Below are 15,139 nucleotides of genomic sequence, written 5' to 3' on the forward strand. Positions count from 1 at the left end.
TTACGATCGCTCAATGACGATCCCAAGGCTCATGGAGCATGACACGGGCATATCCTTTCACAAGCGCCGACCAAACAACTGGTCACAAGTCGACCGCCACCAGAGCCTGTTCAGCTTCTTCAGGTTGACGCCCGGCCTTTATCCTTATGCACCTGATTATCGGCGTCCATATCGACAAGGAACCGTTCCCATGTAGAAATCACGGACTGATAAAATTCCATATGTTGTGAGGCAAGCGCTCCCAGACTGTCTCGGAATTCAATACCTTTGATTCTCTCGAAATCAGATACCTCACGTACAACCTGCTCATCAAACATCTCACTGGTGCCTTTGGCACTGTCGACTTCACGATTCAGCTCGGCAATCTTGAGCTCAAGTTTTCGTGCTCGTTCTCTTCGTGCTGTTTCATGATCAACTCCTCTGATATCTTCAACCTTGTTCCGGATAAAATTGGCCGGATTCAAAGCCGATCCATGTGAATATGGGTTACTTGATGCCAACATATCTCGTTCAGCAGTTGCCTTAGAGAGATACTCCGTGAGACCTTCAAAATCGAGTTGTTTCTGCTCCCTCGTCTTCAATAATGATTTGACTGAGCCAATATAGGCCTCCATGTCTCGTAAGCTGCCAAGATAGTTCTGGTCTGTGTGGTCTTTCAGTCCCTTCCAGCCGCGAGAAGACTCTTCAACACAGCCAGCAAAGGTTTGTAATTGTGCTTCAATCGCGGGTTCCAGGGGTGTGAGCTTTCTCATGTTGTTGGCAAGATCGGCATAATCGGTTTCTAGATCACCTTCGCGTCTTGCAACTCGCGCGATGATCTTTTCCACATGAGAAAGATCTTCGTCAAGTTTATTTGCTCTCTCAGTAACTTCGATGAATCTCTTATCAGGCTTGTGAACTTTGGAAAATGCATTCAGCATGGTGTCTGCGACATTATCAAAGAAACCACTGGGTGCAGCTGGATTGGCAGCAGTCTCTCCTACGGTGTTGCTCCGAGACGGCCTCAATCGCATCTGTGCATTCCAATCGGCTGTCTCGAGGAACAAAATCAGGATTGGGGCTCTGCGCAGGACGGGATGCAATGAGCATCTTTTGATGAAGCGGTGGAGAGACCAGGCACGGCGCTGTGTGAATTCATTACTGAAGCGATCTCCTCTCACATAGGCCATGTTATTCTTCTCAGGCAATGGAGGAATGGCGCAAGCTTGATAGTCTTTGTGTAACGTTTGTCTGAGAAAGACAAAATCCGTGAAACGACGTCGAACCGAAAAGTCCGATTTCTGAAATGATTTGAAGTCTGTCTAAAGGCATTATTAGACCACTAGAACGTCCCGAGGCACGGTCAAGAAGCTTACATGTGTGGTAACAAGATAAGAGACATAGGCGTCCTTGGTTCCGTCATTCTCTTTCAAAGGGGAATCAACTGTGACTTCAAGACTGCCATCACGGCCAATTCCAGCGAGATCGACACCATCTGCTTGCTCTCCGGCCTGTGGTTCACTGGATATGCTGTCACTTCGCCGCGTGCCAGCAGGCCTACTTGGTAGGTTGGACTGGTGAGAAAAAGGTGCGGACGATTCAGCTTGCTGGGGATCTTCTCTTTGCCATGAAACGCTGTCGAAATCTCCATGGTCGTCCATTGCTTATTCCCAGTGCCCGCAGGCAGCGGTGTTTTGGATGTGGAGCTGCGCAGAGATCGGGGCGAACGCAGACAGAACAGGAGTGAGTAGACTAGCAACACGCGCGGGGATGACAGGCGAAGTAAGTGAGGTGAGCTTTGACCGTAGTGTTGAAGTTGTTCTTCGACTCCGTAGTCGAGATGGAGGAGTTAAAGCCGCCATGCCCGCACTGCAAGTTGCACCTGCCATTGTCACTTGCAGCTCGACACGCCGCTTTAGAGGTAATGACGCGCGTCTTGGCATTTGTGTAGAACGGCATCGACAGAAGGGTGCTTCGAGCGCGGCCGACAGTTGAATTTGGTGATCCCTAGCCAGCGCGTGGCATCCTCATTATTTCGTCCTGAAGCATTGCTGAGCGCTTTGAGCGAGGCTCATTGGTGAGGAGACTACCGTGAAGAAACAAAAAAAGGTCAGGTTCAGGTTGATGATGTACCCACTCCTTGGTAGGGGCTTTGGAGGTGACAAAGGTGTCACCAAATTGTCCCTTCTATTTTGTCCTTGTTCCATTTCAGGTCATCTAGAACTCATACATACATTTTTCAGGTATTGGTCCATACTATTATCCCAATTCAGCCACTCAAAACACAGTCAATCATGCCAAATCCAGGTCATCTGTCACCCAATCTCTAACAGTCGGTCCAAGGTCACTGGATAGTGCTTTAGAAGTCAAACTCGCCTCTGAATTGGTCCAAATTCATCCCGGTGCCAACTCTTTCGGTCAGGTCTCGTCGGCCCATGCCGGTGAAGGCTCGTCGAAGTGTGTCGTACAAATTGGAGCTCTCATTTTGCTGAATCATTCGCTCCAGTTCAGCATCCCCAATGCCAGCTCCATTTCCCGATCCATCACTCACAATCTCTCGAGCCTTGTCCATACCCTGTTCGCCGACGACACGATGTAAATACAGGGCTCCCATAAGATGGCCTGCCGCTTCAGGGTAGCATCCGATATTGATACAAGACACTCCCAGGTTGTATCGAGCGCGCACAAAGTTGGGGTTGACTTCAAGAGCTTTGCAGTAAGCGTCGATGGCGTCTTCTGATCGACCAGAGTTGGCCAAGGTAGCTCCTAGTCGGTTCCACAAAAGGTGCAACTGAGACTCTCTATTGACCAATCCTTCCTCAGTTGAGGCGAGAGCAGCCTTGAAGCAATCCACCGCTTTCTCAAATTCTTCATTGCCGTAAAATAAAACACCCAAGCCGACCTGTACGTCGGGGTCCATATGTTCTCCAGAAGGTGATAATTGTGCTGCTTTAATAAAGAGATCGGCCACACGTTCATGCAGAATGGCACGGTCGGTAAAGCCAATTTCAGATGCGTCCGAAAGATTTTGTGGAGGGTGAATCGCAGGATATTTGACGCTAATCCATCGCTCAAGGGTTCTGTAGGCAGTGCTGTCATATCCTTCATTGGTGTACGAGACTGCCAATCCCATTAGTGCGTCAAGGTTATTGGGATCGAGTTGTAAAGCTTTTTCCAGCGCTCGGATAGCCGGTGACTCTTTCTCGTTTTGTGCCTGGGCGGAGCCAAGTAGGACCCAGGCTTCGACGTGGTTAGGATCTTGTTGGACTGCGGCCTCAAACGCTAAGGCAGCCAAGGAGAGATTGCCATGTGACTCGAGGATTTCTTTCCCTTGTTCAAAGGCAGATCTCGAGGCTGAGCTGTTCTCCAAGTAGGGGTTTTGAGATTCGAACATGTAATCCCCGAGCATTGGTTCTCGTTCGAAGGGATTGTGCGTGTTTAGACTCATGTTGGAGTCGAAATTGTCCCAGGCGGCGAAGTCTTCGTTTGAGAAGGTGTTGTCGTACTCGCTCACCTCCTCGGCCATTTGTCTGCGATTGGGGAAGTAGTTAGCTTTGGTGCCATATCAAAAAGGCGGATCGTCAAAGGAGTGCACTCACCGGTCAATGTCCTCGAGTTCTTTCTCCATGGCCTTGTTTGCTTCTTCCGAGAGAGTGTCTTGTTGCAGTTCCAATTGTTTGAATTGTGCCTCCCAATTGGCGTCATCTAATTCGACCATACGGCCTTTTCCTTTGTCGGTGGATTGCTGCTGCGTGACAGGTTGTTGTTGCATACTGTTGAACGATCCGTAGTTCATTCCCATATTCATGCCCACGTTCATGCCCATGCCACCACCCATGTATCCCATACCCATTGGTCTCTGGTAGCCATTCATCATAGTAGGGGTCTGCACCATGGGGCTTCCATTTCGCTGTGCGGCAGAGGCTTGTTGGAAGTGGGCAAAATCTTGAGGAGAAAAGGAAGGGGGAACCTGGTGGTGTTGTTGATTTTTCATCTGGGCGTTGGCAAAGGCAGCCTCCATTCTTGCCTGTTCACCAGGATCGAATTCCGCTGCCCATCCGGGAGACGGCGATCGTCGAGTGACACCCTGGAGGTTGGGCAGATCTTGTCTCATTTGGTCCATGGCGAATGGCTGTGGTAGTTGACCGGGTTGCATGAAGTCGTTCATCATCTGAATTGGAATTGAATTAGTCTTTGTCCGCAGTCCGTCGAGGGAGTCACCACCGAGATGTGCATACCTGGTCTGAACCCGGACTTGCCATACGTGATCTCATACTCTCCTCGAGACCGCCAGGGCCTCTCCCCACCAGTCGGTCTCTTTGAAGGGTATTGTCATTCTGTACATGTTTTGTAAATTGAGTGAGGGGATTCCCCGCGGTAGAGCACTCTGCGCCTCCCAAGAAAGACATGGTAAATGCGCTCAAGGAGATGGAATAGACACAGGTAATAACAGAGGGACTTGTCGAGAGAATAAAGAATTATCGATGGTGATAGTAATGGTCTAGTAAATGGCAAGAAAGTGTACTCGGTACCCCGTCGGTGGCTATTCAATCGGCGGGTGATAACTAATAAGTCAGCATACCACTGGGCGGCAGTTGTGGAATTGGTGCCGAGGTTCGTCCCCATCCACATCCACGTCCACATCCACTTTCACCCGAACGCCATCATGTCGAGTTCTGACTCCTGGTCCGAACAATTAATTGCACGATCGTCTTCGTAGGGCTTGTGAAAGTACGGTGACGACTACAAGGCTACAAGGCTCCCCTATCGACGTTACTTTTCAATCTTCAGAATGGAGATGTTTTCCGGGTATCTGCTACGTATGTCATGACATCTCTAACTAGTGATTGCCAGATCCGCTGATGCCACAACCAAGGCATACATTCATTCGTCTGACTCCAAATCAAAATGCCCCTTGTATACATGATCAGGCCCGCTTTGCGCTTTGTGAAGAGAGAGAGAGAGAGACAGTTCTCCTCCCTGTTTTCAATCTGATATCCCTCAACGAAGGCAATGTCCACCAGGTTTGCGCTCATTCCCCTTGCCATCACAAGCAATTCCAGCGTAGCTGTCGAGCGAAACAGCCAATCGTCGGAGCGATTAATCAAATAATGATGTACATGAAAGTGTGTAAGTCTATTGTAGCACTGGAAGCATTCCCATCGAGGGTGCATTCTCTTTTCCGCCGTCCGGAAACCTGCCCCAGCTCCATTATCTCCATTGTCATCTTTCCTCGACTTGAGGGGCTCCAGGCTCAGAGGCCCCAGCGGAAAGGATTCCCAATGGTGATCTGTGCAATTGAACGATTATGCCACGAGCCAGGGCTTCTCCAAATGATGGCTGTCACCAAAACAAAATCTCTCAGGAGTCAGATCTTCCCCTCGGGGTTTCGGTTGGATGTGATCTTGAATCCGATCGATTTCTGGGTGCCTGGCTTGAACTATAAGAGTAGTCAACTCTCAACTTTCGACCATATGTTTCCTTCTCTTGCAACACCTTAATAGCTTCCATGGCACTTTTCACGTCCACAAAGTCGGCATGCGCGAAGCCTCGAGGCTGCCCGGTTCTTCGATCAATCGCCACTCGGACGTCGAGGACATTCCTGATCCCGCGGAAGAGGTTGCCGAGGTCACGGTCCGTCATTTCAAACGACATGTTTCCAATGAACAACGTGCTGGATGGTGCGTTGATGGGAGTGTGTTTGCGAGTTTCAGATGGGGCTGCAGACATATCCCGGGAGGCATACTGGACCGTCATGCGGCGGCCTTCAAACAGTTGCATGTTCATGGTTCTGATGGCTGAGTCGGCCGAGTCGACCGTGGCAAATTCAAGATATGCAAATCTATTGATTGGTGAGTTGGCATTCGGAAGACTAGCGGACGACAGATGAACTCACCCTTTGCTCAACCCTCGGGTATCCCGAATGATCTTGCATCGTGCAACAGTACCAAATTGAGTGAACTCTTTGACTAGTTCCGATTCCGTAATGTCGAAGAATAGGTTGCCAATGTAAACCGTCGCCTTTCTCTCCTCGGAATCCCGTGTCTTGAAAGATGGTTCTGGTGCTTCATTGAAAGCTTGGGATTCCTTGGGAAGGATCTGTTCATCGACTTCGGCGGCCGGTAGACTCTCTTCGGTGGCTTCTGTCAGGTTGGCACTTTCGGCCACAGCCGGGGGAGCGTTCTCCTCAGCTGAGACTGATTGCGTAGCGACGTTAGAAGCAGCAGCGCTTTCCTGTGCATCCGCACTAGCCCATCTGCGCGTGGACAGGAAGATTGAGCTGCGCTGTGTAAATCGGGGCGTAGAGGCGGTGATGAAAGAGGAGTATGCTCGAGATGGCAAGATGAAGGTGGATGAGCGTGAAGGCAGAAGGCGCGAGGCGCAAAGGCGAAGGGCAGACCTCGCAGATTGTCAATACTTCTTCTTTTCAGCAAGATGTGTAGAACTTACATGTTGAGGGTGAAAAGTCTGAAGAATTAATTAAAGACACGATACTGGAGGTATGGAGACGACTTGAGATCACCAAAAGAACAAAGGTACTTTTACAAGGAGTGACCAGAGAAATAAGTAACACCTGAAGATGAAGGACGCTCCAGGGAAAAAGTTTCGAGACGACTTGAACATGGCAGCTTTGGAGCGGCTCCATTGAAACCGTTATAGGTCAGGCGCCTTGGCAAAGACTCTCCTTTCTACTCGCGCCTCATCCTCCACTGTAGAAGTACGGTGGACCATGTAGTGTTGGGCGTAGAGATGTGTATGGTAAAGCCAGGGGAAATGCTTCAGCTTGGAATGATTCCCAATCCACATGTATCCGATTATGATATTGTTATCGTTCTAATAGCTTCGGGAGGATACCTCAACATCCAACATCTGCAACCTCAATAGGCATACCTAAAGTACTGGTTCTGTTTGTCCGTCAAATCATCAAAGGCAACTCTTTCTGCCTCTTTCTCATCCAGACTCAATCGATCTCTTTTCCGGTTTTCTGCACCGAGCATAACATACAGCGTGATCGCAATAGCAATCACCAACGCATAGCATCCAATCACCCCTTGCCAGAGCCGGGGATAATGTGACCCTATCTGCTCCGAGCGCACCCATTGTGGGCCAACAATGTTACCCACGTTGTACATGTAGAAAATAGCCGCTGCCATGAAACTCTTCTTGGTGTTTCCAGCAACATTAGCCATGCCCATACTGACGATGAGACTGGTCACTGGAGCGAAGAAGCCAATGATAGTGTATCCAGCAATTGGAGTGGCAGCATGTTGATGCCAGCTACTCTTCCAGATCATGGCACAACCAGCAATAACTGGGAGGCAGCAGGCAATGATCATGATGAGGCGGATGTTTTGCACTTTCAAACTGAGATAACCCGCAAGGATGATCCCAATAAAGCAAACGCCGCCCAAAGGCATCTGCCACAGCAAGGCGTCATAAGCAGACCAGCCAAACGTCGATACAATCAGAGGTCCAAAGCCTGAGACTGCTCCGTTGACCGAATATGCTGCACCCATCATGGTGGCTATCAGCCATACTTTAACATCAAGGAGTGCCTCCTTTATCTGCGGCCACTTGATCTTTTGGCATCTAACACCCATTTGACCCATTCTCAACCGCTCAATCGCCACCCTTTTCTCCTCCTCAGTGAACCACCACGCCTGTGCTGGCGAGTTCGGGAAAAAGAAGAACACGAACCCATACAACACCGTCAGTGCGCCGGCCATCAGGTAAAGGTATTGCCACTTCTTAAGATCCCCACCCGTAATATGGGCAAAGCCATAGTTGATTCCAGCGCCGATGATGGTCCAACCACCGGTCGCAGAGTACCAGAGGCACTGACGCCAGGTCTGTTCCGCTTGAGTGTAGTAACCAGAGATGATGACCATGAAAGCAGTAGGTACAATACTCTCCGCGAAGCCCAGGAAGAACCGCTGCGCGAACAATCCTTTATAAGTCGTCACCCCAGCTGTTGCCATTGCGACGGCACCCCAAATCACGATTACAGCGCCCACGGTCCGTCCAAGGTGCAGTCGTTGAAACAAGTATGTCAGAGGTCCAACTCCAGTAAGCATGCCGAAGTAGAAGAGCGACGTCGCCCAGCTGAGACGAGTGGTGGAGACTTTCGGCGGCGTGGTCGTTGGATCCACGACGACTCTCAATTTGAGGTCTGCCGTCATCCCAAACACGGCCGCTCCTCCAAGAATTGCCTACGGAGAGAGAGATTGCGTCAATGAATCCGGCCATTAGCAATAGTAAAACCGCCTACCTTATCATAGTAGACCAACCCGTACCCGACCCACATCAAAGGTATCAGCGCAAGGTCAATCTTGCGCACAACTCGCCGTTCGATCTCCTTGTCCCAAGGCTGCGCATACTCAGGGACCACCGAAGCAGCGAGATCCTTCTCATCTTTCCGAGAGAGAAATATTCAGCAGGAGCGGGCAATGTCAGAAGGTACGACTCCATCTTACCTGGCCTACCCATCTTGATATCCGATAATTCCGACGACCCAAAGGCTTGAGAAATATTGCGCGCAAATAGATTATGGTTCCAACAACAGAAGTATGCTAAATGAAACCCAGTGAAAAAACTGGACAGCTCGAGAAGCTGGGAATGCTTATACGTCAGAAGGAAGAGGAAGAATAAAAGCAACAACTGAAAAAAGACAAGGCCAGATTTGAACCAAGCTCGAGCTAGCTACAGCTCCTGATACTCAGCAAGGTTCTCAAAAAGGGAAATCCGATAATGGACGAAGATATTGCTAATATCACAGAAAAATTCCCCCACTCTCCGAGAAAGCCCGCGTGCAGCCGTATCAAAGATCCTCGGAGTCGCACCCTCATCCGCTGCGATTACTTGACCCCGCTTCTCTGTCTGAAGTACTAAGGTGACTGACAAAGGCTTGGAGCTTGGAAACACTCACATGCTTAAGCGAACCACTGCAAATTGTGACAGTCTAGAACGCCCCGAAAAACGCATCGAGAAAGGTGTATGATGCCATCTTCGACTAGTGTTGAGCAGTTTTCTTTTGTTGGTTGGGGAAACAGACCGAGCCAATGAATGGGAGGCACTCTTGTCGTAGGTAAGGATCGCCGAGCCTCGTCGCTCGTCGCTCGCCGGTCTCGATTGATCTGTCACTGAGTATGTCACTGTATATAATAGGCTGCAGAACTAATAATGTGTCGATGAAAGTGATTGTCGAATTTTCCTATGTCAGATAAAGTAGGACAGCGTTGACTTTCGGAGCAGGCCATGTGTATTATTCCCCAGCGAGCAACGCGAGGCATAGTCGTTAATTTATCATAGCCATCTAATCATCATACACATGAGCGCATCCAATTCAGAAGGAATCAAAATCTGTCCCTGCCACTAAACCCAGCATCCTGCCCTGAAATTTCCTCCCCACTTCCTGCCATTTGACCTGAATACCTGCCACGAGCACCGTCCAAGGCATCTCACCACTATCGCTCGCATCGACCTCAGGGATAGACACTCTCTCCCCAAGACTGCCTGACCAGGAGATGAGCTCGGCGATCATGGTCCCAAACTCCGTCACTAGTCTCTCCTCCGCTGTGCTCCCAGCCTCGACGTTCAGGTCCAAGACGGTGAGTAACAGCTGTAGAATGGTCGGGAGGATAATGGGATCGTGCGCCAGTGACGGGATGCTGTGGAGCTGTGTGAGCAGAATCAGGGTCTCCCGGGTCACGGCGGATAACTGAAGGGCGTGTGGACCCAAAGTCGAGATGACGATGGCCAGTGTCTGCAGGCTGAGCTTCAGTAGTGAAGGGTGTAGCAAGGTTGAGTTCGCCAGGAAGGGCGAAGTGGGAAGGGAGGTCAAGACCAGTGTTAGCCGTGAGCAGAATGGGAGGTATAGTGAATCTGCGAGGACCTTGTGTAAATCTTTTGGGATCCGTTTGGAGCGGGCCTCGGCTTTTGCAGCCACTTTCTTCTGCACCTCCATGCGGGATGAGAAGGTGCGGACCTTGAGGATATTGGGACCTGTCAATTTGTCGGCCGCTTCAAGAGCCATGGGTTGGAGTGTGCGGTGAGAAAGATCCCTTGAGATCGCGGAGACAGGGCCGCTGATACTAGCGTACAGACTCTCTAACTTCGGCGGTAGACGGTTCGAAGGAAAAGTTGGTTGAATATCAGCAATCTCAAAGCCATCTTGGGTTAACTTGTCATCATAGCCTGCAAGCTCTCGAGTCCCCAATCCGACCGCCGCCAGCAGCGCGGCTCTCTGCGACAGGGAGAAGTCGCCTTCAAAGTACATGCTCGCAACCCAGGGCCCCATCACCACTGGCTTTGAGACCAGGCAAGCAATCAAGGATTCAACTTTGAGTCGCTGCAACTCTTTGGACGACATTCCCTCTTGCAAGTTTAGAAGAGAAGAGGCCAGAGGTAGAAGGTTCATTCCGAGTTCATCGCCAAAATTGGCTTTTCGACGTATTAGAGAGGGTGCCGTCTTTAGAGCAAGTTCAGTGATTGACAGATCGTCACTAGTATTGAGCTGCTTGATGAGTGAGGTTATATACACAGGAGCTGATGGTTTCTTTCGGTTGATAAGGGTTGGATCGTCGTCAGAGTCTTCTGGATCACTGTCTGGACGCACATATGGGCGGAGGTCGGGGTCTTCTTCTTCATCTGAGCTTCCATTTTCTCCGTCGGCGTCAGAAAGCTCTTCAATTGCAATGATTTTGGTATTCTGCGGGACGGCCTTCGATGACCGTTTCGAAACTTGGGTAGTTGGTCGCTTCTGTGTAGTTTGTGGCAAAGCTACTGCCGTTCCAGTTTTGAGTACACTCAGGTCACCAATAGTATCAGCAATGTTTACAAGATCAAACCAAGAATTGGCTTCTTCACTGTCCATTTCTTCAACTCCAAAGTTCATCACCTTATCAGCTTTGTCTACAAGCCTGGAGACTGCAGTGGCAACAATCATGCCGAGGAATCGGGCGCGGGGAACAGAAGCAGAAAGACGAGCAGAAACCATGTGCAAGAATTCGCCGGAGCCTGATATTTGTTTGAGTGCTTCAGGGCTCAATCGGTGAAGGTACCCACTTGTGAGTAAAATCGTTTGGGTGAGTGCTACACAAATGATAGATGAAGTAAGCACAGGATCCATCACATGCATCGCTGCAGAGGGGTGTCCAGCTAATGAAATTACTTACACTCCTGTTGGAGCATTATGTCATGCTGGATTTGGATGTTGTTGCCGAAGCTGGCCAGGCTCTTCTTCAGAACGATTTCCAAGCTATCTGTCAAGGTATCAGTAAAATGGAAAACAGTAAGATGATTTTCACATACCCTGCTTCTGGGCCAGTGTAGCAATGGCAGCTCTTCGAGCCCCCAGTGTAAGCCCAGCATACTCCCCGTTGTTACTTGTCAGCCAGTGTACAAGATGTGCCTCCAGAAGACTATTGGCTTGAACCAAACCGTTTATCATCGCAGCGATTCCCGTAACCTTGACAGTATCGCTAGGAGTAAACAATTTGTCATGACTTGCTTGTAGAGATTTTCTAGTAACATCACGAAGAATCATATCGAACACAGCCTTCTGATCGTAAGCCGAAAGAGTCTTGAGCAGTGAGTGTAAGGTTGTCCACAAGGCACGTTGGCCGAAGAGGAGGGCAGTGTAGAGCTCGCTGACAAATGCGTCTGTATGATATTAGTCCGTGCTATTCCTCAAGTAGGAATAACATCAAACCTCGATATCCAAGACTTAAACCTCGCTTGAAAACTTGTCCTAACATGTTGAGTGGTTCATCGACAGTTTTCACACCAGGCTTGATGTCGATCGCCGCAGCAGAAATATTCCTCGAAAGCCATTTGGAATACTCTGCGCCGTCTCCAAGCCATTGACATCCGGGAAGTCGATCGCCTAGAGGCTTGACTAGCGCAAAAACTTGAGCCATTGTTGTGAGGATTTTGCTACCGGCCACGAGAGAAGTTACTTCTTGCCAGAATACCCGACGTGCAGTTTCGTTGGTGAAGAATTGTTTTGCATCGGACATGAATCGACCTAATAGGAATTGACGTTCGAGTATTGCTGCTAGTATTGAGATTGCGTCCTCCAAGACAGAGTCAACCTCAGTATGATTGGTTGACGAAAGACGCCGGATCTGCATCAGCAGAGCTCCTATGCCAGCAATACTTGCAAGAGGTGCAATCAGAAGCTTCCTCAGTTGCGCTTCTGGCTTGGCAAGGCTGCTACCCCGGAGATGTAACCATTGATCTGGTATGGTGACAGTGACGAGCACATTGAGAATCTGAGATGCCTTTGGGCCAGGCAGTCGTATATTGAAGTCGTGCTTGCCTTCGATGCCATACTGAAGATATTGCAAGACAGCCACTAGATCTTCGCGATCTGGTTGGTTATCCAGAATCACTTGAGCGTCGTCTGGCAGCGTCTTCTTAGAAGAATCATCGAGGTAGGATTTGTCGAGGAAAACTTTAGACTCATGGCGTTTGTGCGTCTCCGAAGCCGACTTGGCCGATAAAGTAGTTGCAGCTGAATCAATTGAGGGTCGGAGACTGAAGGATTCACTTTCAGTATCGTTGGTTTCGGAGTTGAGGTCGAGGAGCGTGATCTTGGACTTTGCGCTATTAGGTCGAGAGGCTGAAACATCTCGGAAGGAGAGAGTCTCAAATTTCTCAATGTTATCTTGGACTTTGCGAGTCGTTTTGATGGGTTTGAAGAGGTCCCCCATGGCGTAAATCCATGGTCGATCAAGATCTGAACCCGAAGTACACAGGTGAAAGGATTATGGAAGAGATGATGGTTAGCGTGCGGTTGGTGTGTTGTTCGGAGTGTAGCCATGAAGTGAAGTGGTAGCCTCGTGAAGTGCCAAGACTTTAATTACAACCTTGTCCGAACTAGTTAGTTACGGGCGTTCTCGGACTGCGTGGCGGCGTGGCCGAACGCTCAGACATGTCAACCAAGCAATACCACGTATGGATGGAACTCTTCCTATTGAGGATTAAGCTTCGATGATACATGGTTCGGCAAATGGTTCGAGGATTTCTATACAATGGTTCGAGGTCATAGCGTTGGGGCTATATTTAGCCAGTCTGAAGTGTCATAGTACATCAGGCGATTCAAATAATCTATATCTTGAGTCCAATAGCCTGATTCCTCGACACTCGAGCAGGAGATCGTAATATCGGACAGCAGTCATGGCCTTTCTCAGCAGTTTCATCATTGCCCTTACCTTGAAAGTATCGATTACTGGCGCAGTTCCGACACCCAGAGATGCACCGCAATACTCCATAGACTGGCAACCTTGCGCAGAGAATGCTACCGAGAATCCAGCCTCTCTCGACTGCGGTCATCTTGAAGTCCCTATGGATTGGAACAACCCAGATGGAACCAAGATCCGTCTTGCTGTGTCACGTGTAAAGACAAACAGTACCAACAAGCTTGGGAGCCTCTTTTTCAATCCTGGTGGGCCTGGCGGGCCTGCGCTTCCGCTGTGTGTAAGCCTTGCCGTCGAAGGCGACATTGCTTTCAACGAGATCATGAAACACTACGACATAGTCTGTCCAGATCCCCGAGGCGTAGGTTACAGCACGCCAGTCAAGTGCGATGCTGATCTCTGGGCCTCCACGCCCTCCTATTTTGTCAACAGTGAGGAAGAATGGCAACAAGTTCAGGACTTCAACAAGGCATTGGGCGAGTCATGTCTCAATCTGACCGGGCCAATGATGGGATTTGTGGACACCGCGTCTGCTGCAAAGGATCTTGACGCTCTGCGTGCAGCGGTCGGAGACAAGAAATTCAATTATCTTGGATTTTCGTATGGAACTCAACTAGGGGCTCGTTATGCGGAACTTTTCCCTGGAAACATCGGGCGTATGGTACTTGATGGAGGTGTCGATCCGTCCTTAGATGAGCTAGATTCTTTCATCCAGGGTAATTGGGCGATGGATAATGAGCTCTCCAGGTTTTTCGAGTGGTGCGATTTCGATTCCACTTGCGCCCTTCACGGCTCAAACGACTCTATCGCCATTTGGGATGCCTTGATCGCTCGAGCCAATCAAAAGCCAATACCAGCACCCGGGTGTGATGCCAACTCGACTGGTCAACGTGCAGGTGAATGCAAACCCGAAGTGACGGGCTATGAACTGATATTTGAACTGGAAAATCATTTCCAATCTCCTGACAATTGGCCATCCATCTCCGAGTGGATCAAGGAAGCCGATGAGGGTAACGCTACCTCCTTATCACTTGGTTTGGGGAGTATGGACTATGCGAACCTAGCAATTGGATGCTTGGATAATCCGGTCGAGTCGAGGACTTATGAAGAGCATGTGGCCTTGCAAAATCTAGGGTCCGCCATGTTCCCCCATGCTTTAGGTAGCAGTATGCAGTTACAGTTTGCCACCACCTGCATCGGATGGCCTTTCAACGCCACAAACCCACCACATCACTTCAACTCGACTGCAGGGGACAAACTTGCACCGATATTGATTGTGAATGCAGAACATGATCCTGCAACTGGTATTTCCGAAGCCTTGGGGCTTCATAGGCAGATTCCAAACTCGGTTTTCTTGACCAGGACTGGCGATGGTCATACCAGTTTATAATGGTTACCCTCAAATGAGGGCGATCATGAACAATTGGCTAATCAATGGGACTTTGCCAGCTCCAAACACGGTAGTGGTCGAGGATCTAGAATTTGTGCCAGCCTATTAGCCCATTAGTAGGGTGCAATAATACCATCGAAATGCAACTCGGTCTGAATAATACTTGTGCGATGTCGTTAATTTTCCATTGGAGAGATTTAGAAAGTAAAATAGATGGATCCCAAGTAGATTATCAGCAATATTGAGAGCTTTACACAGCATCGGCAGCAATCCCGGAATGTGGTTGCACATTCCGCTATGGAGCTTTTGTGAACAGAGACTTTGCTGTGAGCCGACGCAAGATGCTCACGCTCTCGTTTGCGGCTTCGGACCAAGGCTTGTCACAAGCCTATCGATGTTAGTGCTGCGTCAATGTACAAGCAAGAATCCGGATGTCACACCTTTTCAGTCCTTCTTCTAAGATATGTCTTTCCTGGCTGAATACGAGCCTGAAATGACCCGGCTTCTCAAAGTGCTCTTCGCACGGATGCACTCCTACTCCAGCGTCAAGTAGCCGTTGAGCCAAATCATA

The 15,139-nt window shown here is 49.5% G+C and overlaps 5 protein-coding genes across 5 annotated transcripts; 1 reads left to right on the forward strand and 4 right to left on the reverse strand.

Moving 5' to 3' along the window:
- Nucleotides 1–119: 119 nt before the first annotated feature.
- On the reverse strand, nt 120–1,640 carry SNX4 (intercellular trafficking and secretion; the record flags this gene model as incomplete). The annotated part of the gene is made up of 2 exons (XM_064856017.1): nt 120–1,301; nt 1,356–1,640. The coding sequence occupies 2 exons, from the start codon at nt 1,638–1,640 to the stop codon at nt 120–122; spliced, it is 1,467 nt and encodes a 488-aa protein (XP_064707917.1).
- A 698-nt stretch (nt 1,641–2,338) lies between these two features.
- Nucleotides 2,339–4,388, reverse strand: LTR84_012498 (uncharacterized protein; the record flags this gene model as incomplete). The annotated part of the gene is made up of 3 exons (XM_064856018.1): nt 2,339–3,509; nt 3,579–4,150; nt 4,218–4,388. The coding sequence occupies 3 exons, from the start codon at nt 4,386–4,388 to the stop codon at nt 2,339–2,341; spliced, it is 1,914 nt and encodes a 637-aa protein (XP_064707918.1).
- Nucleotides 4,389–5,340: 952 nt separating this feature from the next.
- On the reverse strand, nt 5,341–8,466 carry LTR84_012499 (uncharacterized protein; the record flags this gene model as incomplete). Its single annotated transcript, XM_064856019.1, has 6 exons — nt 5,341–5,821; nt 5,876–6,379; nt 6,430–6,447; nt 6,871–8,189; nt 8,249–8,391; nt 8,454–8,466. 6 exons carry the CDS (start codon nt 8,464–8,466, stop codon nt 5,341–5,343), a joined length of 2,478 nt encoding a protein of 825 aa, XP_064707919.1.
- An 856-nt stretch (nt 8,467–9,322) lies between these two features.
- LTR84_012500 (uncharacterized protein) lies at nt 9,323–12,692 on the reverse strand (the record flags this gene model as incomplete). The annotated part of the gene is made up of 4 exons (XM_064856020.1): nt 9,323–11,070; nt 11,154–11,240; nt 11,290–11,640; nt 11,690–12,692. 4 exons carry the CDS (start codon nt 12,690–12,692, stop codon nt 9,323–9,325), a joined length of 3,189 nt encoding a protein of 1,062 aa, XP_064707920.1.
- Nucleotides 12,693–13,158: 466 nt separating this feature from the next.
- On the forward strand, nt 13,159–14,568 carry LTR84_012501 (uncharacterized protein; the record flags this gene model as incomplete). Its single annotated transcript, XM_064856021.1, has 1 exon — nt 13,159–14,568. The coding sequence occupies one exon, from the start codon at nt 13,159–13,161 to the stop codon at nt 14,566–14,568; it is 1,410 nt and encodes a 469-aa protein (XP_064707921.1).
- Between the last annotated feature and the right edge of the window lie 571 nt (nt 14,569–15,139).

The sequence above is a fragment of the Exophiala bonariae genome, assembly GCF_035927105.1.
Source record: "Exophiala bonariae strain CCFEE 5792 chromosome Unknown scaffold_8, whole genome shotgun sequence".
Classification (NCBI taxonomy): Eukaryota; Fungi; Ascomycota; class Eurotiomycetes; order Chaetothyriales; family Herpotrichiellaceae; genus Exophiala; species Exophiala bonariae.